Source organism: Oncorhynchus masou, chromosome 22 (assembly GCF_036934945.1).
Source record: "Oncorhynchus masou masou isolate Uvic2021 chromosome 22, UVic_Omas_1.1, whole genome shotgun sequence".
NCBI classification, from domain to species: Eukaryota; Metazoa; Chordata; class Actinopteri; order Salmoniformes; family Salmonidae; genus Oncorhynchus; species Oncorhynchus masou.
The window spans coordinates 39,358,421-39,385,485 of record NC_088233.1 but is presented as its reverse complement, the minus strand read 5'-3'; the positions used below and the strand labels follow the sequence as shown (position 1 = coordinate 39,385,485).

Here is a 27,065-nt window from a genome sequence, read left to right as displayed (position 1 = left end):
TATATGAACTGTAACTCAGTAAAATTGTTGAAAATGTTGAGTTTAGATTTTTGTTCAGCACACAACAATGGCTAACTGTGAACACCTCACAAAGAAACTGTCTTGATGCAGAGGTTATTGATCCTGCTCACCCAAAGTCATTAGTGTCACACTCCTGATGGAAACAATGATACTAGAGCTTACATCAACATAAAAACACTGGCAACACAATGGTGTAGGGCAAGTTAAGTGGAAGTTCCGCATAAGTCCCATTTATGTAAAACATGTACATCGATCTGGATCATTGTGCATACTAAGTTTGACACGTTTAAAACAGTCACTGAAAATACAGCAGTTCACCATTGATGACAGATTAAATCATGATCATTAGTCTTGATTAAAGTACAGTCATTACAGTTAAATCACATTCCAGTTACCATTTAGTATTTATAATTTGAAAACAAAAATACAGTTAAGTGAAAGGAAACATCCCACTGGAGATTAAAAAGGCAGAACATAACTAAACAGATCAGGACAAATAGGAGGCAGAAAATAGGTCCCTTACCAAAGTTACAGCAAAAAAAAAAGTGAATCTCTGTCCTACCATCATTTACCCATAAAAATGCCCACATCAAACCAACACCTAAAATGCACAACTGTTTCGTAACCCCATTCAAATCCTCCCTGTACCCCAACATTGTTCCCCTAACCCGTGGTGTGAAAAGAGGTCACCTTCAATTTCATAGGTAACGCAGTGAAACAGGCATAAGTGTCAAGTAGGTATGGAGGGCTGGAGTCTTGGACAGTGCTTTTCAGAACATGTTATTGTCAAGCTACTTCTCTGCAATTGACCTATTGGGGAGAGGACCAGGCCGTACAGAGAACAGTGTGTACAGGGACATTGTTATATATATATATATACACACACACAAAAGACAACCGTCCTCTCACTTAATGCTTTATAGAACAATACCAAAGCTCCCTCTGCCTGCTCTCCCTTTCATTCCCTGTTCATAGAACAAACCAATCAATCATTTTCTCCTCCAATCTTTTAGCACCCACGTCAAAGCTCTTCACTTTCTCTGAACATTGCACATACAGTGAGCTCCAAAACTATTGGGACAGTGACCATTTTTGTTGTTTTTGGCTCTGTACTCCAGCACTTTGGATTTGAAATGATACAATGACTATGAGGTTACCTTTAATTTGATAGTATTGTCATCCATATCTGGTGAACGGTTTAGAAATGACAGCACTTTTTGTATACCCCCCCAATTTTAGGCGACAAAGTATTGGGACAAATTCACATGTGTACTAAACTAGTAATTGGTCCCATAGTCATAGCACGCAATGAATACATCAAGCTTGCGACTACACATTTGTTGGATGCATTTGCTGTTTGTTTTGGTTGTTTCAGATTTTGTGCCCATTAGAAATAAATGGTAATTTGTCATTTTGGAGTCACTTATTGTAAATAAAAATAGAATATGTTTCTAAACACTTCTACATTCATGTGGATGCTACCACAATTATGTATAAATACTGAATGAATCGTGAATAATGATGAGCGAGAAAGTTACAGACCCACAAATATCATACCCAAGACATGCTAAACTCACCATTACAATAACAGGGTATGATATGTGCATCTGTAACTGAAGTACAGAGCCAAAACAACAAAAGTGTGTCACTGTCCCAATACTTTGAGCTCACAGTACATAAGACCCCCCTCTATTCCTCCCAGTCACTCTCTAACCAAGATGTCTTATTTAAGATCTTTGAAGAAAACAGTGAAGCACTGCAAGGCACACCCATCATACTGCAACGAGAAGTAGGCCAATGGAAAATAGGCAGCACGATACACGTGTGTGTATGTAAGTATGTGGGTACCCCTTCAATTAGTGAATTTGGCTATTACAGCCACACCTGTTGCTGGCAGGTGTATGAAAGAAAATCGAGCACACAGCCATGCAAACTCCATAGGCAAACATTGGCAGAAGAATGGCCTTACTGAAGAGCTCAGTAACTTTCAACAGGGCATCGACATTGGATGCCAACTCTCCAACATTTTTTATTTATTTAACTAGGCAAGTCCTTCCCAAATTTTGCGCCACCCTATGGGACTCCCAATCACGACGGTTGTGATACAACCTGGAATCGAACTAGGGTCTGTAGTGACGCCTCTAGCACTGAGAAACAGTGCCTTACACCGCTGCGCGGTTCATCAAATGTCTGCCCTGCTAGAGCTGTCCCGGTCAAATGTAAGTGCTGTTATTGTGAAGTGAAAACGTCTAGGAGCAACAACGGCTAAGTCGTGAAGTGGTAGACACACAAGCGTAAGATCACCATGCCAAGCGTCGGCTGGAGTGGTCTACAGCTCGCCGCCATTGGACTCTGGAGCAGTGGAAACGCGTTCTCTGGAGTGATGAATCAAGCTTCACCATCTGGCAGGCCTACGGACGAATCTGGGTTTGGTGGACGCCAGGAGAACGCTACCTGCCTGACTGCATAGTGCCAACTTAAGTTTGGTGGAGGAGGAATAATGGTCTGGGGCTGTTTTTCATGGTTCGGCCTCTTAGTTCTAGTGATGGGAAATCTTAACGCTACAGTATACAATGACCTTCTAGACGATTCTGTGGTTCGAACTTTGTGGCAAAAGTTTGGGGAAGGCCCTTTCCTGTTTCAGTGTGTAAGAATTTGACTGGCCTGCACAGAGCCCTGACCTCAACCCCATCGAACATCCTTTGGGATGAATTGGAACGCCGACTGCGAGCCAGGCCTAACTAATTCTCTTGCTGCTCAATTCCCCACAGCTATGCCCCAACATCTAGTGGAAAGCCTTCCCAGAAGAGTGGAGGCTGCTGTTGCAGCAAAGGGGGGACTAACTCCATATCAATGCCCATGAGTTTGGAATGAGATTTTCGACAAGCAGGTGTCCACATACACTATATGACTAAAAGTATGTATTACAATTGCTATAAAATGTGCTATTTACTTATCATGGTTGTGTGTCAACACAGGGAATAGCAATGCTTATTTTACCGTAAACAACCTTTTGGAATGCTATTAAAGCATAACATTAAGTTCAGGTATGTTTTCAAGTTGATACATGTAGTTGGTCCCACTGTAGTCCCTGTCCAGCTACCTAGATATTTTGCATTTATGGATGGTTCCGCTGTAAACTTTATAATCATCTCCAAATTATTGCAATAACAAGGTCTGAACAAATAGCAGTTTTCAGAGTGCAGTCGAAGCTAAACAGTCTCAAGAAATGACATACAACTATCAGGAGAATGATTCCTGTCGGTGTGCTGCTAGTGCTTCTAAAAGTCAAATCCTTCTGACCTCCACCAATAAATAAATACAGAACCAACATGCTAATGATGTACATGTGACACCCTCTCTAAACTCTCCCACAGCTCCTTGATCAGAAATTGGCAAACAATCTACCGACTGCCTGTTTAAAACCTGCGAGGGGCATAATATTGCCAATATTAATTAAACCAGCAGGCTCCAACAGAACAGACACTGCAGTGAGCTATTGACCTATGAAAACAAAGGTGACCGTGTGTGTGAGTATTATGCATAACATGGAAGGCACTATGGTAGAGTCCTTTTTAGTACAACAGAAGAATTTGATTACAAGAGGAAAATAATCTTAGACACTCATGTTAAAAAAGGTCAATGTTTGCTATAGAATTCAACATATTAGTTGTAACAAATGCCCTGGTTTCCCTGTGCTTATAAGGCATAATGAAGCTGTACATCCTACACATATTACTTTTACATTCAAGTTAAAGATACTGAGATGTACATTCTAGTCTACTCAAGACTATGTATTAAAATCCATCAAATCACCTAAAAACATATTGAGCAACAATCATGTGTGCAGTTTGGAGCCTTAGCTAGGCCTAAATACAATGAACTAAATCTCTTCGCTTATATGCTGTAAACAAATTTAGAGCTTAAACCTTCAAAATAAACCCCCATTCATATGATGCCCTTTCACCTCAAATACTTTGCCAAGGAAGAAAAAATTACTGTAAAAGTACTCTTTCCACAAGAGGGGGATATTCATAATCTTTAGTTTACATAGTAAGTGTTGATAGTACTTCAGATTATTCCAGCAGCATCAATCATTTGTTTCTGGAAGCATGTAAAGTTTGACTGTTAATAAGGAGTGAATAAATAAGGTTTACAACTTATAAACATTAAGAGGATTCATAAAAATCTCCAACCAGATTCAACTAAGACATATTTTTGAAAATAATGTGTTTGCGTCGACTACAGCAATAAACCTGCCATGTGTTGATGACTCAATTACTGACAGGACAGCAGACAGTGAGACAGATGTAAAAAATTATTTTTAAAAGCCTATAGATCATTGGTATTCTAACTTGTTCAGGGGGGGGCCAACCCTTTCTTTTCTTTCGTAATCCTTTCTCGAGACCCCCCCCCCCCCCAACCCCAGAGCTAATGACAACCTTAAAACTGAAACATTTCGATTGTTACATCAACAAATAAAAATGTAATGAATTTAAGTTTCTCTTATTAAACCATTAAAATACATTTACTCAAAATAGTATTTTTCAAATTCTTTCTCAAAAACATTTGTATAATGTCAAATAAAATGATCTGTACTCTCAATTTGCTTACTTTTAATATTGGGGGGGGGGGGGGAGGCAGTTCCCACACAATCCAACTAACTAGAGGTCACAACCCTGACTCTGAATACCACAGCTTTAGATGGTGACATTGGAATGCTAAAATCCCTGTCATTTAAGCAAAATCATTGGGTGCTTTCTGAATGCATAAGGCATTTGTAAAGAAGATGTCAGCAGTATGACTTCTGTAGAGTTAAAAAAAAAAAAAAAAAAAAAAAAAAGGCTTCCTAGGATAATTGCATAATTTTGGTTTGAAGGGTCCAAGTGAGTTAGTGTGTACCGGTCAGTGGCCTGTCTGTGGACCTTTTGCAGGTGGCTCCTGCTGCAGGAAGGGGGTGAACGAGGACCGCACAGTGCGGCCCCTCAGGGGCTGCTGCACGCGGAAGTTGTTGACCATGCTCTTCTGTACCTCCTCCTCTGCCGAGGTGAAGAGAAGGCTCCGGAACACTGCCAGCTGAGAAAGGGACAATGTGTTACGCAGACCTGAAACTACAGAGTTAAAACACCAAGGTGTAAACCGCTGGTAATGCCATTGATGTTCCCTCCCTGTTCTCCACTAGCAAACAAACACATACAAATCCACACTAACCTGGTCATGGCTGACTTCGATGTGCTGCTTCATGATAATCCAGGTCACTGCCTCAGTCAGAGGAGGAGTGGTAAGTGACCCTGCATACGTCCAGTAATCGTCAATGTTAGCAGGCAGTAGGCAGGCTGGGTCAAACCTAGTGAACTCAACAACACTGTCCTAGGGAGTGAAAACGGAAAGAGGAAAGGGTTACATGGTGCTGCCAACCATGTAATAATAACAATTATCATTGGCATTCCCCATCCATAATAACCTGAAAGTAGTGGCATGTAATTTGACTCATGGCCACTAGATGGCAGTTAGTTGACCATCTTCCCATCTCTGATCATATTTCAGAATTGTTCTTTTGTGTAATAATTCTGTGGGAGGTAACAAATGGTGTTCTACCCTTTACACTCCTGTGTAGCTCCTACACTGTCGTCACTCTCCTCCTCACATACTATTGCCATACAAATGTCACGTGTGCTCCACCTGAGACTTGTCCAGATTGCCCAACAGTACATGGACTATTTTTGTTCTTACGCCTGGGCGGCCTTCTCAGAAACTCAGAGGCATATACCACCTGCTTGAAATGTGCTCTTTGAAACCTTGGTTTTAAAAAAAGGAAAAAAATCAACTTCATGATTTAAGTGGCCAATCATTGAACTCACCTTGTGTCTGACAGCAGGTAGGGCATCCACTAATTTCTGCAGTCCCTCGTGTCTCTTCCCTATCTGGGGAGTAAAATAATCTGTGTCTGAGCACTGAGTCCATCTGTCAGGCATGGGGGTGTGTGTGTGTGTGTGTGTGTGTGTGTGTGTGTGTGTGTGTGTGTGTATGTATATATGTATGGTCAAGTGTGTATATGACAGTAGTGGTGGTGGGTTGCATATTGAAGGGATGCATCAATAGCTATGTTAACAAAGAGCAATAAATGACCTTGAGGAAGACTCCGATGACAGCCAGTCCATTCTCCTCCATCACAGCTTCCTCAAACCGCCTGTACTTATTAGAGTTCCAGTGGACCATGTGGAGCTAGGAACAGAAAAGACAGAGGATATGTAAATCAAAGTGTGCTTATCCACACACCCAGAGTCAGGTTGTAGACTTTTGTTGACATATGTCATGATATACTGATTGCATTCAAATGCAATGTGTCACAAATTATATCTGTTGCTGAATAATGATTAACCTAATTCATGTTCAATATCATTCTCAAGATAAACAACAACCAAAAAGCAGAAGTAAAACGAATTTGGGATCATATTCTGAACTTCAAAATACACCCCAAAATACCCATCCTTAACTGACAGGAATCAGTATCTATTAAACCAAACTGAGCATTGTCTGACCCCGAGGTCACATATAGCTCCTCTTTGTTTCACTCTATTTCAGTTCCCAACAACGGCCCACAGTCACACTGGGATGAGGGGAGGTTAACATAAAGGAGTTACAAACCAATAAATACTCAGACTGTGGTGTGCTCCTATTAGGCCCACAGAGGGAGTTGTGTTGTAATCGTAACTTCAGCCTCTACACCTGGGGAATGTTGAGAACCCTGACATGGTCAGATTCTCACAGGCATTAACGACAGCTTGGCATGGCACCCTTCCCCAGACAGACAGTAGTACAGTAGTACTCCCTCTATTGTGTAAGTGTGCTTTAGGTGAGTGGAATAATATGAAAATAGATAAAAAGGTGGGTCATGAGGATTGACCAGAACGCAGTTCACGCAGAGCATTCTGCTTCTATATGTAGAGGTTTCCAACAGCACAATACTCCTCTGTCATGAAAATTCCATGCCAATATAGTCATGGATTGGCTGGGACAGCACTATGCCCTGATGTCTAAAAGCAGTCCTTCCACCATTCCATAGTCTCCTGAAGACAACAGCTCTATTAGACTTGACATGTTAGGAGGTTTTTCAAATTGCATAGAGGCATTCAACAAAATTGACATTTAAAATACAACACACTAACTCTCAAGGAAGAGGATGTGCGGTAGCTACCTCAGCAGGGAAGAGGCGGCGGTCCACGGTATGCTCGGAACCCCACGCGTTGCTCTCCCCCCAATGGAAGTGGAACTGACACAGCCGGAAGTTATCTTCCAGAGGACCCCCTTTAAGTACTGAGTGAGGGATGGAGAAGAATAAATAGATCATTCGGTGTTAGATTAGAGAGCCAAGAATGGGAAACAGTAGCTAGTACATAAATAACAGCTGAGTGGGGGTTAAAAACATGATTATATAAACACATGCTAAAACATAACAAGTATCCTCTCTTCACACACACTTATTTTTTTTTTTACACAATAAGCCTATTGAATAATTGAAATGAAAATATGTAGAAAGTATATTATTAAAGCAGTGAAACAAAATATACATTTTGAAATAACATTCAATTGAAAATGAGAAATATCTAAACAATACATTTCAAGACAGAGTGATGTTGAGAAATAAGACTAGGGCAGGGATGCTTAAAAAGCTAATCAAAGTCACATTCCACGTGATGGGCATTCTGCTTTTAATGAGGCACATTGCAGAGCAGAGTCCTTACTGGATTTGTCGGTGGTGTCGTCGTACTCAACCAGGAATGAGTACCCGTTGTTCCAGATCTGTGAGCACGTCCCGGGGTCGTAATCCGGGGTCAGTGGCTTAAGGTGCGGATCAAAAACGCTCTTACGCACCCGAATATCGATAGGAGATTGTCTGTTACCCCCTGGAGCAACGAGCGGCCCCTGCCACATTGGATGCACTGGAGTCAAAGAATGAGAGAGGATTTCAATCTAGGCTGACAGTAACATTTGTGATGAATAAAGCCCAACCAGGAAATACAGGGCACGTGTAAATCACATTTTGGTCCTATTGCTTAGCCCACTAAAACAAAGACAAATGCTGACACTTACTTTTCATTGTGTACTCTCCAGCTTCCTGCATTATTATTTAGCTATTATAGTCAAAATGCCAAACATAAAATACGATTAAAATGTCTTACAGTAGACCAGCAATTCAACAGACTTCGAGTTAGACCAGTAAGCCTCCTCCCTACATCCCATTTAAAGAAATGAGTAAAGCAGAGGAGGAATGAGACACTTGGGTTATTCCTCATGAAACTAGCACAAAAAAAAAAAAAAAAAAAAAAAAAGAGACCATGATTTGGCAGATTTTCACAACATTTAATATACAGAACAGTCCTTTGGAGGAAGGTTTGTTGACATTTATTTAACATTTGTAACAAAGTACAATTGAGAAATAATTAATGAAAATGTGCATATTTATAACATTTTGTCCTTACCCAGGCCTCCTTTAAGACTCCATAATTTATCTGTAGGTGCTACAAAGCAAACACTGGTATCATATGATTGTTTTCCCCACTTGCTCAGTAATAGTAATAGCAGTAGTATTTTGATTTCAATAAAAGTCTTACATATTGAAAAATCTAAACATGAATATAGAAAATATACCAGTTAAGACTTGGCACATTTTTCAATATAGGGGGGGTCCTGGTTTCGTGAGGAATCACCCACTTCCTTCCTCTTACTCGTACTCAAAGGAAATTGCAGAATAAGTCAAATGTGGGTAGGTTACAGAAACGGACTCACGGAATGACCCAACAGGTCTTCTCCACAGAAGGAGAGACAGGAGTCGTTCAGTTCTGAACGCAAGGTTTATTAAATCTGCATTTTCTGGCATTACAATAAATCTACTAGGACCTCCTATATCTGTACAATGGTCCATTGGAAAAGGTATTTTCAATGGGAACAATTATTTTTAAATGAACCTTTTTGCTACTGTAGCCATGGCTCTAATGTGCGACGAAAATGTGTCGCTGCTGTGTAACCTGCAGTTTTAAAATTGGGAACACCAATGCGACAACAAAAATGTATTTTTATTATAATTGTTGTAACAAGGCTTCGCTGTACCGTTGTTTCCCGAGCGCAGATTCGTTAGCTTCATGCTTGCACCCTTACTACAGCGAACACGGTTGTTTCCTTCTAGCACACAGTTCAAAAGATCGGACTCATTAACCAGGGCAACGTTTCTTTTTCTTCCTGTCGAGGATTGGAAGCCGTATTTTACATTCCTAAAAACGGTCACCGGCCGTTAACCATTAGTTTTAAACCTTGTTTAGTCATGTTTGTCACTCGACTAACTAGCTAGCTAACAACCTGGTAACATTACCAGTATATACATTTTTCTAGGGCATAACATGTTCCAGATTTAGCTAGAATTCATATAGGGCTGCTATATCTCAATAAATGCTATGTTGTGCTCCTAACTTTTTACAGTTGTGAGCACCAGTGCTAACAATGCATTTACATTTAGAGCCTGGCCTGTACCGGATTAAAATAAAAAAGCCTATTCTTACTACCATTTTTTTTTCAATGCAGCCTAGTTTCCCATCATGTGTAATATAAATTGTGACAATGAAGATAATAAAAATGTCTGATTTTCTTTTAAAGTTTACTTCCTGTACTGCAATGAGCTATGGATTTTTGTATAATGCACTCTTCATAATCCTCTATAGCTCATGTATAGACAATGTGTTCTAATTCTGTGGCCCAGTGGATCGCAGGGAGATACATCTGCCAAAGGTTTCTCAGTGAGGTATGCAGGGTCATGGGTAGTAAAAATAGGTTGAACACCAGTAGGAATCTTATAGCAGATATTAACATTGTGGTTCTCACCATAAAAATCAACCATGTTCATTATCTTCAACAGGATTTGAGGCATAATGCCGATTACAGGACCTCCATGTGTTTCTCAGAAACATGACTGCTTTTTCTGTGCCCTAAACTGACTAATTTGCTCTTTTTACTATTTAATCCATAGAATGGTCCTTTAGAGCAAGGTTTCCCAAACTCGGTCCTGGGTCATCGTGAATCAGCTGTGTAGTGCTAGGGCAAAAACCACAATGTGCACCCTGAGGTAATCAATTAATGAAAGTTGGCATATTGAGGACATTTTGGCCTTCTGGAGTCTTAAGGCCTGCATAATGTTTGATCTGTAGGTGCTACAAAGCAAACTTTGATGTCAAATTAAGCTTTACCACTTGCTCTGTAATATGAGTAGTATTCTTCAGTAACAGCTCTTACATTAATTTATGAAGATTGAGAAGTATAAAATATGAATATAGAAAATAACATTTTTGATTAAGCAAATGTTTCAATACATTGTTGATAATATCCTCTACGGCAGGGATCATCTAGTAGATTCAGCCGTGGGACATTTTATTTCTTGAGCAGATGGTCAGGAACATAATTACAAATCATTTGTAGAATGCAAAATTGACCGCAAGAAGCTCAAACAGATATAATATTTGACTAAAACAATTTAAAAGCATGCTTACATTTTTTATATGATCACCTTTCTATTATGTTTGGGAATAGTTGGAACAGATTTTTTCCCCCAAGTATAATAATGTTCTATCACTTGGAGCCAGTTTGCTGCCATTTTACAGTTGTTTACATTTACACAAGGAGGGGCAAATACATTTTTTTTTTAAATGTAAAAAAAAGTTTTTTAAATCACCTGAAGGACAAATTCCCAGTGAGGGAAACTTGCTCTATGGCCATATCAAAGTTCAAGAGAGGGATATTTGCTACTTTTAGGAGTTATGATCATATTTGAATGCACGACCAACAGAGTGAATGTGAAAATGGATAAAAAAGGATTTCCCTCTGAAGGTGATTTGCAGGATGTCCAATTACACAAGTAAAACAGGGGCTGTGAATGGTGAATGGTTACATTGCCTACTATACCAATTTCACTACGAAATGGGCCATCACTTTAGAACTACCAGAGACTCCACTCTGGAACTTTGTTATGCCCATAGTAGAGTATATAATGGTTCAACAACATATAAAAATATGAATATAAACATTTTCTATATTTTCATTTTAATATTTTTCTATATTCAATGAATGTAAGAAAATCATAATCAAAATCAAAAAACCACTCATATTTCAGAACAACCGGTAAAGCTTCATATGACACTGATTTTTGCTTTGTAGCACCTACATATGAAACATTATGGAGTCTTTAAAGGACTGAGTGAGGCCGAAATGTAATAAATATGCCAACTTTGATTCCTTATTTCACAATGAATAATGCTTTTAGATACAAATGTCAAATAGTTAACAATCCTTCCTCCAAAAAGGACCACTGTATGGATTAAATGGTGGTCAAAATGCCCTAAATCATGGTGTATCTTTGGCCTGGTTTGGTGAGGAATCCCACCTTTGAGAGCCCAAGCATAGCTTCCCTGGAAGGAAAACGTTTTTACTTCCACTTTATTTTCCCAATGGATGTACCCCAAAAGAATGTATGGGTTTCCCTGGGACTGAAGAAATTAAACCATAAAATGCAACTCAGTGGGGCAGTAGTTCTTGACAAACATCATTTTACAGTTGAAGTCGTAAGTTTACATACACCTAGGTTGGAGTCATTAAAACTTACTTTTCAACCACTTCACAAATTTCTTGTTAACAAACTATAGTTTTGGCAAATCTACTTTATGCATGACAAGTAATTTTTCCAGTAATTATTAACAGGTTATTTCACTGTATCACAATTCCAGTGGGTCAGAAGTTTACATACACCAAGTTGCCTGTGCCTTTCAACAACTTGGAAAATTTCAGAAAATGATGTCATGGCTTTAGAAGCTTCGGATAGGCTAATTGACTTCATTTGAGTCAATTGGAAGTGTAGCTGTGGATGTATTTCAAGGCCTACCTTCAAACTCAGTGCCTCTTTGCTTGACAGCATGGGAAAATCAGCCAATACCTCAGAAAAAAACATGTACACCTCCACAAGTCTGTTTCATCCTTGGGAGCAATTTCCAAAACGCCTGAAGGTAGGTACCATGTTCATCTGTACAAACAATAGTACTCAAGTATAAATGTCATGGGACCACGCAGCCGTCATACCGCTCAAGAAGGAGATGCATTCGGTCTCCTAGAGATGAACGTACTTTGGTGCGAAAAGTGCAAATCAATCCCAGAACAGCAGCAAAGGACCTTGTGAGGATGCTGGAGGAAGCGGGTACAAAAGTATCTATATCCACAGTAAAACGAGTCCTACATCGACATAACCTGAAAAGTCCGCTCAGCAAGGGAGAAGCCACTGCTCAAAAACCGCCATAAAAAAGCCAGACTACGGTTTGCAACTGCACATGGGGTCAAAGATGGTACTTTTGAGAAATGTCCTCTGGTCTGATGAATCAAAAATAGAACTCTCTCAATTATTTTTGGAAGTGTAGTTTGTTGGATGATAAGTTCCGGTCCTTTTCTTGCTTACCAAGTGGCAGAAGCAAAGTCAGTGTTTTTGTAGCGTAAATCTCTGTAGTAATAACAAGCAAAAGCAGCCGTACTTTCCATGCTGTGAAAAGAGTTGAAGGCTCTACGTTTAAAATACTCTGCAGTAGCAGCTTGGAATGGAGCCTACATCTCAACCAAACAAACTACACTACTGGGACAAGGTTTAGCTGAATACTTTAAAATAATGAAGAGAAACTTTTTTGCCCCACTGTATATTAAAAGTTATTTAGTCAGCCACCAATTGTGCAAGTTGTCCGACTTAAAAAGATGAGGCCTGTAATTTTCATCATAGGTACACTTCAACTATGACAGACAAAATGAGAAAAAAAATCCAGAAAATCACATTGTAGGATTTTTAATGAATTTATTTGCAAATTATGGTGGAAAACAAGTATTTGGTCACCTACAAACAAGCAAAATGTCTGGCTCTCACAGACCTGTAACTTCTTCTTTAAGAGGCTCCTCTGTCCTCCACTCGTTACCTGTATTAATGGCACCTGTTTGAACTTGTTATCAGTATAAAAGACACCTGTCCACAACCTCAAACAGTCACACTCCAAACTCCACTATGGCCAAGATCAAAGCTGTCAAAGGACACCAGAAACAAAATTGTAGACCTGCACCAGGCTGGGAAACCTGAATCTGCAATAGGTACGCAGCTTGGTTTGAAGAAATCAACTGTGGGAGCAATTATTAAGAAATGGAAGACATACAAGACCACTGATAATCTCCCTCGATCTGGGGCTCTACGCAAGATCTAACCCCGTTGGGTCAAAATGATCACAAGAACGGTGGGCAAAAATCCCAGAAACACACGGGGGGGACCTAGTGAATGACCTGCAGAGGGCTGGGACCAAAGTAACAAAGTCTACCATCAGTAACACACTACGCCGCCAGGGACTCAAATCCTGCAGTGCCAGACGTGTCCCCCTGCTTAAGCCAGTATATCTCCAGGCCCGTCTGAAATTTGGATGATCCAAAAGAAGATTGGGAGAATGTCATATGGTCAGATGAAACCAAAATAGAACTTTTTGGTAAAAACTCAACTCGTCGTGTTTGGAGGACAAAGAATGCTGAGTTGCATCCAAAGAACACCATACCTACTGTGAAGCATGGGAGTGAAAACATCATGCTTTGGGGCTGTTTTTCTGCAAAGGGACCAGGACGACTGATCCGTGTAAAGGAAAGAATGAATGGGGCCACGTATCGTGAGATTTTGAGTGAAAACCTCATTCCATCAGCAAGGGCATTGAAGATTAAACGTGGCTGGGTCTTTCAGCATGACAATGATCCCAAACACACCGCCCGGGCAACGAAGGAGTGGCTTCATAAGAAGCATTAAAGTCCTGGAGTGGCCAAGCCAGTCTCCAGATCCCAACCCCATAGAAAATCTTTGGAGGGAGTTGAAAGTCTGTGTTGCCTAGCAACAGCCCCAAAACATCACTGCTCTAGAGGAGATCTGCATGGAGGAATGGGCCAAAATACCAGTAACAGTGTGTGAAAACCTTGTGAAGACTTACAGAAAACATTTGACCTCTGTTATATACCCTTTGTTGGCAATGACAAAGTATTGAGAAACTTTTGTTATTGACCAAATACTTATTTTCCACCATAAATTTGCAAATTAATTAAAGATCCTACAATGTGATTTTCTGGATTTCCCCCCCCTCATTTTGTCTGTCATAGTTGAAGTGTACCTATGATGAAAATTACAGGCCTCTCACCTTTTTACGTGATATAACTTGCACAATTGTTGGCTGACTAAATAGTTTTTTGCCCCACTGTATGTATGTATGTATGTATGCATGCATGTATGTATAAAATATTACACACACACACACACCACTTTTGTTGATTTTTTTTATACTAGAACAAGGTGTCTTGGACACACAGTTCCAGCAGTAAGTGTAAAGCTGCTGTTCTCATCCAAGTGCTTGGTGGCTAAAGATCAGTCACACCATCTGGTCTGGAGAAAAGTACACATTTCAGAGTAGTTTTAACACATCTGGCTCTAGAGCCAAGACCCTTTTCATTTGACTGGTTTGTTTTACCCAGTAGGGCTTGCCAGTGCCTGACCAGAGGACTCCACTGTCATGTGACATACTCCACGGAACATTCTGGCTGTTACTCTTGGCCAACGCATTTGGCTCCATAGTGGGGACTCGATTGCCCTTCAGTACCTTCCTCGATCACAGCTGACAACTCGTGACCATTAAGCTCTCTAAAATGGTAGAACTGGTGGCAGTTTGGGAAGTGTAATTTGCTCCAACTTCCCATCTATATGGAGTTAGGGAAAGACTGGATTATCTGGGTGTTTGTCAAGCTTTCTTGTCATAACAGGGGGACATTTGAGACAGCACAGAACCACGGGGCAGAGATCCAAAACTGGAATCAAATAGAGACAGTTCAACTACAGTGCCTTGCGAAAGTATTCGGCCCCCTTGAACTTTGCGACCTTTTGCCACATTTCAGGCTTCAAAACATAAAGATATAAAATTGTATTTTTTTTGTGAAGAATCAACAACAAGTGGGACACAATCATGAAGTGGAACGACATTTATTGGATATTTCAAACTTTTTTAACAAATCAAAAACTGAAAAATTGGGCGTGCAAAATTATTCAGCCCCCTTAAGTTAATACTTTGTAGCGCCACCTTTTGCTGCGATTACAGCTGTAAGTCGCTTGGGGTATGTCTCTATCAGTTTTGCACATCGAGAGACTGAATTTTTTTCCCATTCCTCCTTGCAAAGCAGCTCGAGCTCAGTGAGGTTGGATGGAGAGCATTTGAACAGCAGTTTTCAGTTCTTTCCACAGATTCTCGATTGGATTCAGGTCTGGACTTTGACTTGGCCATTCTAACACCTGGATATATTTATTTTTGAACCATTCCATTGTAGATTTTGCTTTAAGTTTTGGATCATTGTCTTGTTGGAAGACAAATATCTGTCCCAGTCTCAGGTCTTTTGCAGACTCCATCAGGTTTTCTTCCAGAATGGTCCTGTATTTGGCTCCATCCATCTTCCCATCAATTTTAACCATCTTCCCTGTCCCTGCTGAAGAAAAGCAGGCCCAAACCATGATGCTGCCACCACCATGTTTGACAGTGGGTATGGTGTGTTCAGGGTGATGAGCTGTGTTGCTTTTACGCCAAACATAACGTTTTGCATTGTTGCCAAAAAGTTCAATTTTGGTTTCATCTGACCAGAGCACCTTCTTCCACATGTTTGGTGCGTCTCCCAGGTGGCTTGTGGCAAACTTTAAACAACACTTTTTATGGATATCTTTAAGAAATGGCTTTCTTCTTGCCACTCTTCCATAAAGGCCAGATTTGTGCAATATACGACTGATTGTTGTCCTATGGACAGAGTCTCCCACCTCAGCTGTAGATCTCTGCAGTTCATCCAAAGTGATCATGGGCCTCTTGGCTGCATCTCTGATCAGTCTTCTCCTTGTATGAGCTGAAAGTTTAGAGGGAATGCCAGGTCTTGGTAGATTTGCAGTGGTCTGATACTCCTTCCATTTCAATATTATCGCTTGCACAGTGCTCCTTGGGATGTTTAAAGCTTGGGAAATCTTTTTGTATCCAAATCCGGCTTTAAACTTCTTCACAACGGTATCTCGGACTTGCCTGGTGTGTTCCTTGTTCTTCATGATGCTCTCTGCGCTTTTAACGGACCTCTGAGACTATCACAGTGCAGGTGCATTTATACGGAGACTTGATTACACACAGGTGGATTGTATTTATCATCATTAGTCATTTAGGTCAACATTGGATCATTCAGAGATCCTCACTGAACTTCTGGAGAGAGTTTGCTGCACTGAAAGTAAAGGGGCTGAATAATTTTGCACGCCCAATTTTTCAGTTTTTGATTTGTTAAAAAAAGTTTGAAATATCCAATAAATGTCGTTCCACTTCATGATTGTGTCCCACTTGTTGTTGATTCTTCACAAAAAAATACAGTTTTATATCTTTATGTTTTGAAGCCTGAAATGTGGCAAAAGGTCGCAAAGTTCAAAGGGGCCGAATACTTTCGCAAGGCACTGTATGTTGTGCAGGACAGAGGAAATCAGGAAATGGGGGTGTAATGCTCCTCAAAGCCTCTCCAGCAGAATGCACTGCCGGGTCAAGAAGGGGCCCTTAAACAAAAACAATGCATTTAAGTTGAAGAAAGTGATAAATAAAACTATTGTGACGTGGTTGAGAAAGTATTTGTATTCCTTGCAAAAAAAATGTTATTAAGAGCGTGACTGAAAATATATATTTTTCTCTCATCACAGAAAATTGATGTATGCTTGTTAAAGTGTAGATTTTAAGCCACTTCTTCCAGACGTCGTTGGTTCTGGGCGGATCCCCTGAAAACAAGAACACTTGTGCAGAGATTCCATTTACCATTCCAAAATGATTACAGAAACAACATCTAGCCCTAGCTCTACAAAGTGTATTACCACAGTCCTTGGCCTGTGCCATGTCTGCAGGAAACTTGTGCATGGTACAAATGGTGGCACAGTCTTCATGCTCATCGTGCTGTCATTGTATTGTTTGGAAAAGCAAGGCAACCAGGTGGTTGCACACAGGACAGAAGGCTTCATGTCTGTGTACAAAGTGAACTACAGTACCAATATCAGTGGCAGTATGATTTATAAATCTGTTTCTATAGAAGACAAAGCAAAAAATGTAATGCACAGCTGCCAAACCTAATTGAAAGGGTTAGGCAGTGCTACAGTAGATAAACAAAGAGTATGGTCTTTATGAGAGTTATATTGTAGAGTTAAAGGAAATCTGCAACCACAGTAAAACAAAAGCAATGAACTTGGTCAAATCTGAACTTTTCCTAATCTTATCTATGGGTAACCTGCAGTGAATGGGGCTCCTCGTTCTTGCTCATTGACCTGTAGCACCTAGCTCTCAATGAAACTCCCCGTTCCCTTGCTCAATACTGAACATTTACAGAAAAACAAAAAAAACATTTTAAAAAATTAAATCATTAGTTGTCAAATCAAGGAAGGACTCACGTAATCAATTTGGTAGCACTTGAACTGAATTACTTGTTATAGCTAGCAATGTGTTATCTTTAGTCACAGGTTAAACAATGCCATTACGTTTTTTTATTTTACCTTTATTTTACTAGGCAAGTCAGTTAAGAACTAATTCTTATTTTCAATGACGGCCTAGGAACAGTGGGTTAACTGCCTGTTCAGGGGCAGAACGACAGATTTGTACCTTGTCAGCTCAGGGGTTTGAGCTCACAACCTTCCGGTTGCTAGTCCAACGCTCTAACCACTAGGCTACCCTGCCGCCCCCCTATGTTGTAGCTTGAGTTGGTAGCTAACGTTACAGAGTTAGCTACAGCTAGCTAGCTGGTGATGGTAAATATAGCTGATGGTAAACTTACCTTCATAATTGAAAAGGTAGTTCTCGTGGAAGAACATATCATTTATCGAGCTCGATAAATGATATGTTCTTCCACGAGTTGTGCTTGACCTGCCAAAAGTAACCACATCTGTCTGATCAAATCTTGTTGCGCTCCACTCGGCTTGAAATCATAAACAGCGCAATGCTTGACGCACAACGAAGAGCTGTTTGAATGAATGTTTGCTGCTTTACTGGTTTTACTGCTAACCTACAAAGCATTACATGGGCTTGCTCCTACCTATCTCTCTGATTTGGTCCTGCCATACATACCTACACGTACGCTACGGTCACAAGACGCAGGCCTCCTAATTGTCCCTAGAATTTCTAAGCAAACAGCTGGAGGCAGGGCTTTCTCCTATAGAGCTCCATTTTTATGGAACGGTCTGCCTACCCATGTCAGAGACGCAAACTCGGTCTCAACCTTTAAGTCTTTACTGAAGACTCATCTCTTCAAAGTGGGTGGGGTTATATCCTTCCTGTTTGGCCCTGTCCGGGGGTGTCCTCGGATGGGGCCACAGTGTCTCCTAACCCCTCCTGTCTCAGCCTCCAGTATTTATGCTGCAGTAGTTTATGTGTCGGGGGGCTGGGGTCAGTTTGTTATATCTGGAGTACTTCTCCTGTCCAATTCGGTGTCCTGTGTGAATCTAAGTGTGCGTTCTCTAATTCTCTCCTTCTCTCTATCTTTCTCTCTCTCGGAGGACCTGAGCCCTAGGACCATGCCCCAGGACTACCTGACATGATGACTCCTTGCTGTCCCCAGTCCACCTGGACGTGCTGCTGCTTCAGTTTCAACTGTTCTGCCTTATTATTATTCGACCATGCTGGTCATTTATGAACATTTGAACATCTTGGCCATGTTCTGTTATAATCTCCACCCGGCACAGCCGGAAGAGGACTGGCCACCCCACATATGCTCTCTCTAATTCTCTTTCTTTCTCTCTCTCGGGGGACCTGAGCCCTAGGACCATGCCCCAGGACTACCTGACATGATGACTCCTTGCTGTCCCCAGTCCACCTGGCCGTGCTGCTGCTCCAGTTTTAACTGTTCTGCATTATTATTATTATTATTATTCGACCATGCTGGTCATTTATGGACATTTGAACATCTTGGCCATGTTCTGTTATAATCTCTCCCGGCACAGCCAGAAGAGGACTGGCCACCCCACATAGCCTGGTTCCTCTCTAGGTTTCTTCCTAGGTTTTGGCCTTTCTAGGGAGTTTTTCCTAACCACCGTGCTTCTACACCTGCATTGCTTGCTGTTTGGGGTTTTAGGCTGGGTTTCTGTACAGCACTTTGAGATATCAGCTGATGTACGAAGGGCTATATAAATAAATTTGATTTGATGTTTACGCGCCTGCTTCTGCCTACCACCGCTCAGTCAGACACTTAAATACTTGTATGCTCAGTCAGATTATATGCAACGCAGGACACGCTAGATAATATCAAGTAATATCAACCATGTGTAATTAACTAGTGATTATGATTGATTGATTTTTAAGATAAGTTTAATGCTAGCTAGCAACTTACCTTGGCTTACTGCATTCGCGTAACAGGCAGTCTCCTTGTGGAGTGCAATGAGAGAGAGGCAGGTCGTTATTGCGTTGGACTAGTTAACTAAGGTTGCAAGATTGTATCCCTGGAGCTGAAAAAAAGCTGCTTTTTAAACAAACTATTTCACACATATTGTAATTAAATGTCATATTTAATAGTAATCTGGACACACTGGACAGAATTTAAAGGCAATGAGGCCTTTCATCTACTTCCCCAGAGTCAGAAGAACTCGTAGATACCATTTTTACACCTCTGCATGTATTTTGAAGGAAGTTACTAACTAGCGTTACCCATAGACTTCCAGTCATTGCTATCTGCTAGCACAGACTTTGTCATTGTGCTAACGCTAGTTAGCATTGGCTCGTGAAACTACCTTAACCTTATTTGACACAGATATAAAAATGGTATCCACGAGTTAATCTGACTCTGGAAGTACATTATGGGATATATTGCCAAAATCCCGGAGTATACATTTAAGATTTTTTTTTATTACTATGTTTGTTTATCAGTAACAGTTTCCATCCAGTTAGAGTGTAAGGTCATACCATATTAAAAAAACAGCTGTGATGGAAACAGGTTATTTTGGTATAATTTTATAAATGGCGACATTATTGGTTTGTTCGACATGGTGGTATCTTTTTGTGTCTGTATTATGAGAAAAATGGTGGCGGAAACAGCTTTATGCGCAAATATTTATACAATAACCATTATACTGAAGTAACCTTGGAGCCACGCAATGATATGGTGTGTGGTCCTCCCACTATAACTTGGGAAACAATGCAGTTTATTAGGAAACAGATTAAATAAATGATGATTAACTTCACAGGGTGGTGAAAGAGCACGGTTTTAGCGCGATGCTTCATGCCAATAAATATTGAGGGTCTTATTCTGGTGACATGATGGTCGATACTTAGCTGCTATTTAACAAATATATATTTTTTATCTTGCTCTTTTGTCCATAATAATCTCATCACGTAGGCTATACCCACACTATCTGCAAGCTGTTGGCTAAAACGCACGTGCCAATACCTGAGTCGGCACATTACCTATATAACGTTGCATTTGTGACAAAACCCTCAGTAGAGTTGAAAATGCGCTGCCGCAAATTTATTTAACCTTTAATCTAGGCAAGTCAGTTAAGAACAAATTCTTATTTACAATGACGGCCTACTTGTAAAGCACCCCCTAACCCAGGGGTGTCAAAGTCAAATGGACGGAGGGCCAAATAAAAAATTTAGCTACAAGCCGAGGGCCGGACTGTTCGAATGTTCATTGAAAAATTTTTAAATGACGCATATAGTCTAGTGAACCTAATTGAACCTACTGAAAACCTAACAAATATATTCCAATATGATCAGATAAATAAAGCAATATTTTCTTATGGCTCTGTCAGTAATCTTTAATTTTCAACAGACACAAAAGACAAATTTCCTTTATATAAAAATCCCCATAACATGAACATTAAATGAAAGAAACCGGTATTCAAGGCACCATCAGTAGCCTATATTTTCTATTTTAGCAAAAGTGGGCTAAATTTACTTCAAAGAAAAAAACAATAATAGCAATTTTCTATCATCCACTCAACTGAAATATTTTTAAAATATAATTGGATTGAAATACAATAAAATAAAGTGCAAAAATCTATTAATCAAAAACAACACTTTGTTTAAGGAGAAGTAACATGCAGTGAAAACAAATATTAAACTTTAACTTTTAAACTTGAACTGAGTAAAAACTCTAAATATGTGATTGCACAGTAATGTTCACTTGTTTGAGGTTGAGGGTGATACTTGGTGGTGTCCCATCTTTTCCACAAGTTCATCAATGTTCGGGGTAAGGCTCTGAGCTGAGGAAATCCTCAGAATTGAGTGGAGGTGTTCAGCAGTAAGTCGACTTCTGTGTGATGTTTTGTTCAGGTTCATCAAAGAAAAAGTTGTTCACACAGGTATGTGCTGCCAAACATAGACAACGTTTGAGCAGCCTGGATGCGCAGCTGGGGCATTGTGTCGGGGAGGAAACGGGCGAACTCCGCAGCACCCACTGCCGCATATTTTGCCCTCAGTGCATCATTGCATTGGAGGTCAATCAACTCCATTTGGAGGTTTGGTGGTGAGCTTTCCACGTCAACAGCAAATGGGTTACCGAGCAGTTCCAACCTGCTTTTTTGTGCTTCAAAGTCAGCAAATCGGCGTCGAAAGTCAGCGGCAAGCATACCTATTTTATCAGCCAACTGTGCGCTCGGGAACGCACTGGTAGAGAGCTTCTCTTTCATGGTCTGGCAGCTGGGAAAGTGGCTCAAATTTTCTTTCCGCATCTGCGTCTCCCACAGAGTCAGTTTGGTTTTAAATGCCTTCACTGTACTGTACATATCAGAGATGACATGATCCCGACCCTGCAGCTGCAAGTTCATTGCATTCAGATGACTCGTAATGTCACACAGAAAAGCCATTTCACACAGAAACATTTCGTCTCGGAGTTGTGTTGTGTCTTTCCCTTTGCTGTCCAAGAACAGACAAATCTCCTCACGAAGCTCGAAACATCTTTGAAGCACCTTTCCCTGGCTTAGCCATCGCACCTCTGTGTGATAAGGCAAATCACCATGCTCCGTTTCTAACTCCGTCAGAAATGCCTTGAACTGGCGGTGATTCAAACCTTTGGCTCTGATAAAGTTAACTGTGCGCGTGATGATGCTCATTACATGCTCCATTTTCAAGGCTTTACCGCACAACGCTTCCTGGTGTATGATACAATGATAAGCTGTCAGCTCACCTGTCGCGTTTTCCTCTTGCATCTTTTCCCGTATCTTCGCCACCAGTCCGCTCCTGTGTCCACACATCGCAGGTGCTCCGTCGGTTGTCAAACCCACGAGTTTTTCCCAAGGCAGCTCCATCTCATTTACACATCTTGACACCTCTTCATACAAATCATGCCCCGTAGTTGTGCCATGCATAGGACGTAAAGCCAAAAACTCCTCTGTCACGCTTAGGCTGGAGTCCACTCCGCGGATGAAAATTGACAACTGGGCAATGTCAGAAATGTCGGTGCTCTCATCCACAGCCAAGGAATATGCAATGAAATCTTTTCCCTTTTTCACAAGCTGCTCTTTTAGATTGATGGACAACTGGTCTACTCTCTCGGCAATGGTGTTTCTGCTCAGACTCACATTTAAAAAGAGTTGCCTTTTTTCTGGGCAAACTTCGTCACAAACTTTAATCATGCAGTTTTTGATGAAATCCCCCTCCGTAAATGGCCGGGCTGATTTAGCGATCTCTTCTGCCAAAATAAAACTGGCCTTGACAGCAGCCTGGCCTTGTGATTTGGCTTTTTTGAACAGAGCCTGTCGAGATTTGAGGCCTCGTTTTAATTCCTCTGCCTTTTGTAGCCTTTGTTCCATGTCCATATTCTTGTTTTTGTCCGCGTGTTTCGTTTCATAATGTCGTCTCAGATTATACTCTTTCAGTACCGCCACACTTTCTCCACACAGAAGACACACAGGTTTTCCAGCTACCTCCGTGAACATATACTCCGACTCCCACCTTGTTTGAAACCCCGGTTCTCAGTGTCCACCTTCCGTTTTGCCATTTTTGATGGGTATCTGAAAGTTAATTTTACTGTGATGCTGACGACTGCTGTGCCAATAAATATTGAAATGAAGCAGCCTACTGCTCGGTGCGTCACCGTTGCATTGTGGGAAATGTAGTATTGGTGCGTGTAAAAGATCTGCGGGCTGCCGGCTTGCTGCGGTCTGCGGGCCGGTTCTAATAATAAATCAAGATCATCCCAGGGGCCGTAAAAAACCTTCTCGCGGGCCGGATGTGGCCCGCGGGCCTTGACTCTGACATATGTGCCCTAACCCGAATGACTAAACTTGTATTTTTTTTTATTTCGGTACATGGGAATTTAACTGTAAAAGTTATTTTTATGTGCACTACGTCATCACTCACAGCCTTTCATTGGCAACAAGTCCATTTGTTGGAATTACACCACAGGTGAGAAAATGTTCATTTTTTTTTTTTTTAAATGGAAATTTTATTATATTAGCATAAAAATCTGGCCAATTGATGAGAGATTCTCATGGAAATATTCTAAAATCTGTATTAAAAATTAGCATTTTCATTTTCTCACCAGAAAACAGCTTGCAGATACAGTGCAGGTATAGTCTACATTAGATTATTATGGACAAAATAGCAAGAATATTTTTATTTCTCAAACAGCAGTCAAGCATCAATCATCATGTCACCAGAATAAGACCCTTGATATTCATTGGAATGGAGCATCAAGCTAAAGGCTGAGCACTTTCACCACCCTGTGAAGTTCATAATTTCTTTAATCTCTAGCATAATAAACTGCATGCTTTGCCGAGTCGTAGTTGGCGTACAACACATTACATTAGTTTAACGACCCTGTCGAAAGACAGGGCAGTGGCTCCAATCACTGCCTTGTGATCATTTTTTAGACCTTAGGGAAGAGTGCCTACTACTGGCCCTCCAACACCACTTACAGCTGCAAATGGTCCAGGGACTAACCAGGACCAACCCTTCAGAGGCATTCCAGCAGTGAGATGCCGGATGGTATGCTGCTGGCATAATGAACCAGATTCACTCATGCAGAAATCCACTCCCTGGTTTCCATGTATTCTTTGTTTTCATCGCAATGCGTGCACAATGTCATTATCCCTTTAGTAATGTAGCAACCAAGGATTTATATACATAATTGGTAGCCATAGTGACGTTGATTAAAACGTTACCGCTGCTTGAGAGATTTAACAGTTATTTATCATGTGTGTGGAATGTGGCAGCTTCGCTGCCAGCTAGACTGAGTGACTAGTGGTGATCATAGCACTGACTGTTCTAGTCTTAAATATATTGCCTACAACTAGCAACTGTACTTAATATAATGATACAAGATATGTAAAAGGTTTCGACACTTACAGGCAGAAAGCACATATTTGCTTGAACATGCGGTGAGGTTGCATCTTCTCACAGGTATCAAACGTTGACCTTTCGTTTGCTTGATGAGATGTCTGTGCAGCTGCCGAGCAAGTGGCGTTAAAACCGATGAGAGAGCCACCATTATCTCGGATTCTTCGAATACGCTTCTCGAGGGTTGCGAGAGTCAAAGTTAACTGTTATTTATCGTTTCAGGGAAGGCAAAACGTCAAGTCAACTGCTCATCTTGTCCCCAGGTGTTACGGGTTGGTTTCATAGCTGTTTCCACCTAACGGGATTTGCTTTTTAGGGACCCTCGTCTTCCACATTGTCGGCTGGATGGCTGGTCTCTCTCGCTACCTCTCGCTTGACTGGTAGCAACGAAATGGGCAGGCTTTCACACGATTACAACATTCACGAACTGACAGTAAAGTCCATCCGGTTTTACAGCTTTTCACTAGTCCTGTTGATGCGTGCTCTTACTTGAACACCGCACCCATCTAATTTAGCTTCCTACAGATATTTCACGCGCCGCATCAACGAAAATAACAGATTGTAAATGTGTTTACAAAGCAATGTCATTACAAAGAGTTTGCTGAGTGGGGGGTCGCAAAATTCCCATCTCGACCTATCAGCTTTATCGTCTAGAGGGACGTTTCAATCCACATGCGCGAGACGATGCTGCGTTCATAGCATCTTGTAAATACAAGCATATGACTGGAAAATCCACTTGAACGCCTCTCCAACTCTTAATTACTTGAGGGAAACTCGTCTACACTCTTGAGCTCCGACTTCTTCCATACACCTAATCAAATTGTATTTGTCACATGCAAACAACATGGCTGCGTTCGGGTATGTTTTTACGTTCTGGCACGTTCAATTTAACGGAAATGGTGCTGAACTGAACGACCAGTTGGAACGCTGTCGCACACAGTTTCTAAACAGAGGCACAACATTGCGAGACTTCTGGGAACGCTTGCAAAACAAACGAAACAGACCAGGCCAGGGTTTGGGGTTTGAGAAGTCAATGAGAGAAGTGAAAAGTTCTTCCTTAGTTGTTAATTTTCTCTAAATCTAAAGGCACAACCTCGATTCGAGACAATGTTTTTGGTAGTCCAACATGTTATTGGTCCAACCTCGTGAAAGTGACAAACTGACACGTTTTCATTTTCGTCAAAAACAACTTTATCGAAGGATTAGCTTTGACCTGCAGATGCGCAGTTTTGCGCGAGACGACCGTTAGAAACGCGTCATCGGATCTACACATAAGTTTAGCTAGCCAACGTCGCCATGGCATTGACTACAAGTGTTTTAGCATATCTTCATACGATATTATAAACCGGGTGGTTTGAGACCTGAATGCTGATTGGCTGAAAACGTGGTATATCAGACATCATAAACTGGGTGTTTGAGCCAAGAATGCTGATTGGCTGAACACTGTGTTATACCATGGGTATGACAAAACACTTATTTTTACTGCTCTAAATAAGTTGGTTAACAGTTTATAATAGCAATAAGGCACCTCGGGGTTTGTGGTATATGGCCAATATACCACAGCTACGGGCTGTGTCCAGGCACTCTGTTGTCATGCTTAAGAACAGCCCTTAGTATATTGGCCATATACCACACCTCCTCGAGCCTTATTGCTTATTGTAACAACAGGGTGGTCTAATCCTGGATTCTGATTGGTTAAAACCGTATTCCAACTGGTGTCTATTCCACAAGTTACCACCGGCTAAAGATATGACGTTAAAATGCCTATTTACTCTGTTCCATCTCACTGCGCAATCCACTGTCTCATCAGCCCAGCCAGGCAATTTATAAACTTGATCTCCATTAAAAAAAGCATCTAGATGTTATCTCCGATTTCTTTTAGACTAGCATTTGATTTAACAGTGGAGATTAATATAAACCTTGTGGTCTGTCTGACATTTGAATATCAATATTGAAACAATGTTGCAATCTCCAGCTGTCCCATAGTAATAAATGTGTTGGGACGAGACAGGCAGGCAGGCAGCTTTTCTCAGCAAGTTGAATTCATGAATCAGTTGGTATCATTTTTATGGATATATATATATAAAACATTCTATTCCTCGACTTTTTCCATATTTTGTTATGCTAGCCTTATTTTAAAATGGATATAAAACAAAAAGAATCCTCAGCAATCTGCACACAATACCCCATAATGACAAAGCGAAAACCGGTTTATAGAAATGTTTCCATTGATCATCCTTGGGATGTTTCTACAACTTGGAGTCCACTAAATTCAATTGATTGGAAATTATTTATAAAGGTCCCATAGTTGTCAGTGCATGGCAGAACAAAAACCAAGCCATGAGGTCAAAATAATTGTCCATAGAGCTTCGAGACAGGATTCTCTAACCTTCATTTAACTAGGCAAGTCAGTTCAGAACAAATTCTTATTTACACTGATGGCCTACCCTGGCCAAACCCAGACGACGCTGGGCCAATTGTGCTCCACCCTATGGGACTCCCAATCACTAAAGTTTTAGTGTCGATTGTGTCGAGGCACAAATCTGGGAAAGGGTACCAAAACATTTCTGCAGCACACCCAAGAACACAGTGGCCTCCATCATTCTTAAATGGAAAATGTTTGGAACCACCAAGACTCTTCCTAAAGCT

The 27,065-nt window shown here is 40.9% G+C and overlaps 1 protein-coding gene across 3 annotated transcripts; it reads right to left on the bottom strand.

Annotated features, from left to right (window-relative positions):
- Positions 1-210: 210 nt before the first annotated feature.
- LOC135509484 (carbonic anhydrase 5B, mitochondrial-like) lies at positions 211-25,253 on the bottom strand. Of its 3 annotated transcripts, none has more exons than XM_064930184.1 (7): positions 24,426-25,253; positions 7,767-7,964; positions 7,220-7,338; positions 6,151-6,246; positions 5,883-5,945; positions 5,233-5,391; positions 211-5,097 (listed from the first exon to the last, which is right to left on the bottom strand). In XM_064930184.1, exons 1-7 carry the CDS (start codon positions 24,565-24,567, stop codon positions 4,927-4,929), a joined length of 948 nt encoding a protein of 315 aa, XP_064786256.1. In that variant the 5' UTR covers positions 24,568-25,253; the 3' UTR covers positions 211-4,926. The 3 variants fall into 3 exon arrangements, with proteins under 3 accessions (XP_064786256.1, XP_064786257.1, XP_064786258.1); XM_064930185.1 differs by lacking the exon at positions 24,426-25,253 and adding an exon at positions 8,205-8,283; XM_064930186.1 differs by lacking the exon at positions 24,426-25,253 and adding an exon at positions 8,116-8,280.
- Between the last annotated feature and the right edge of the window lie 1,812 nt (positions 25,254-27,065).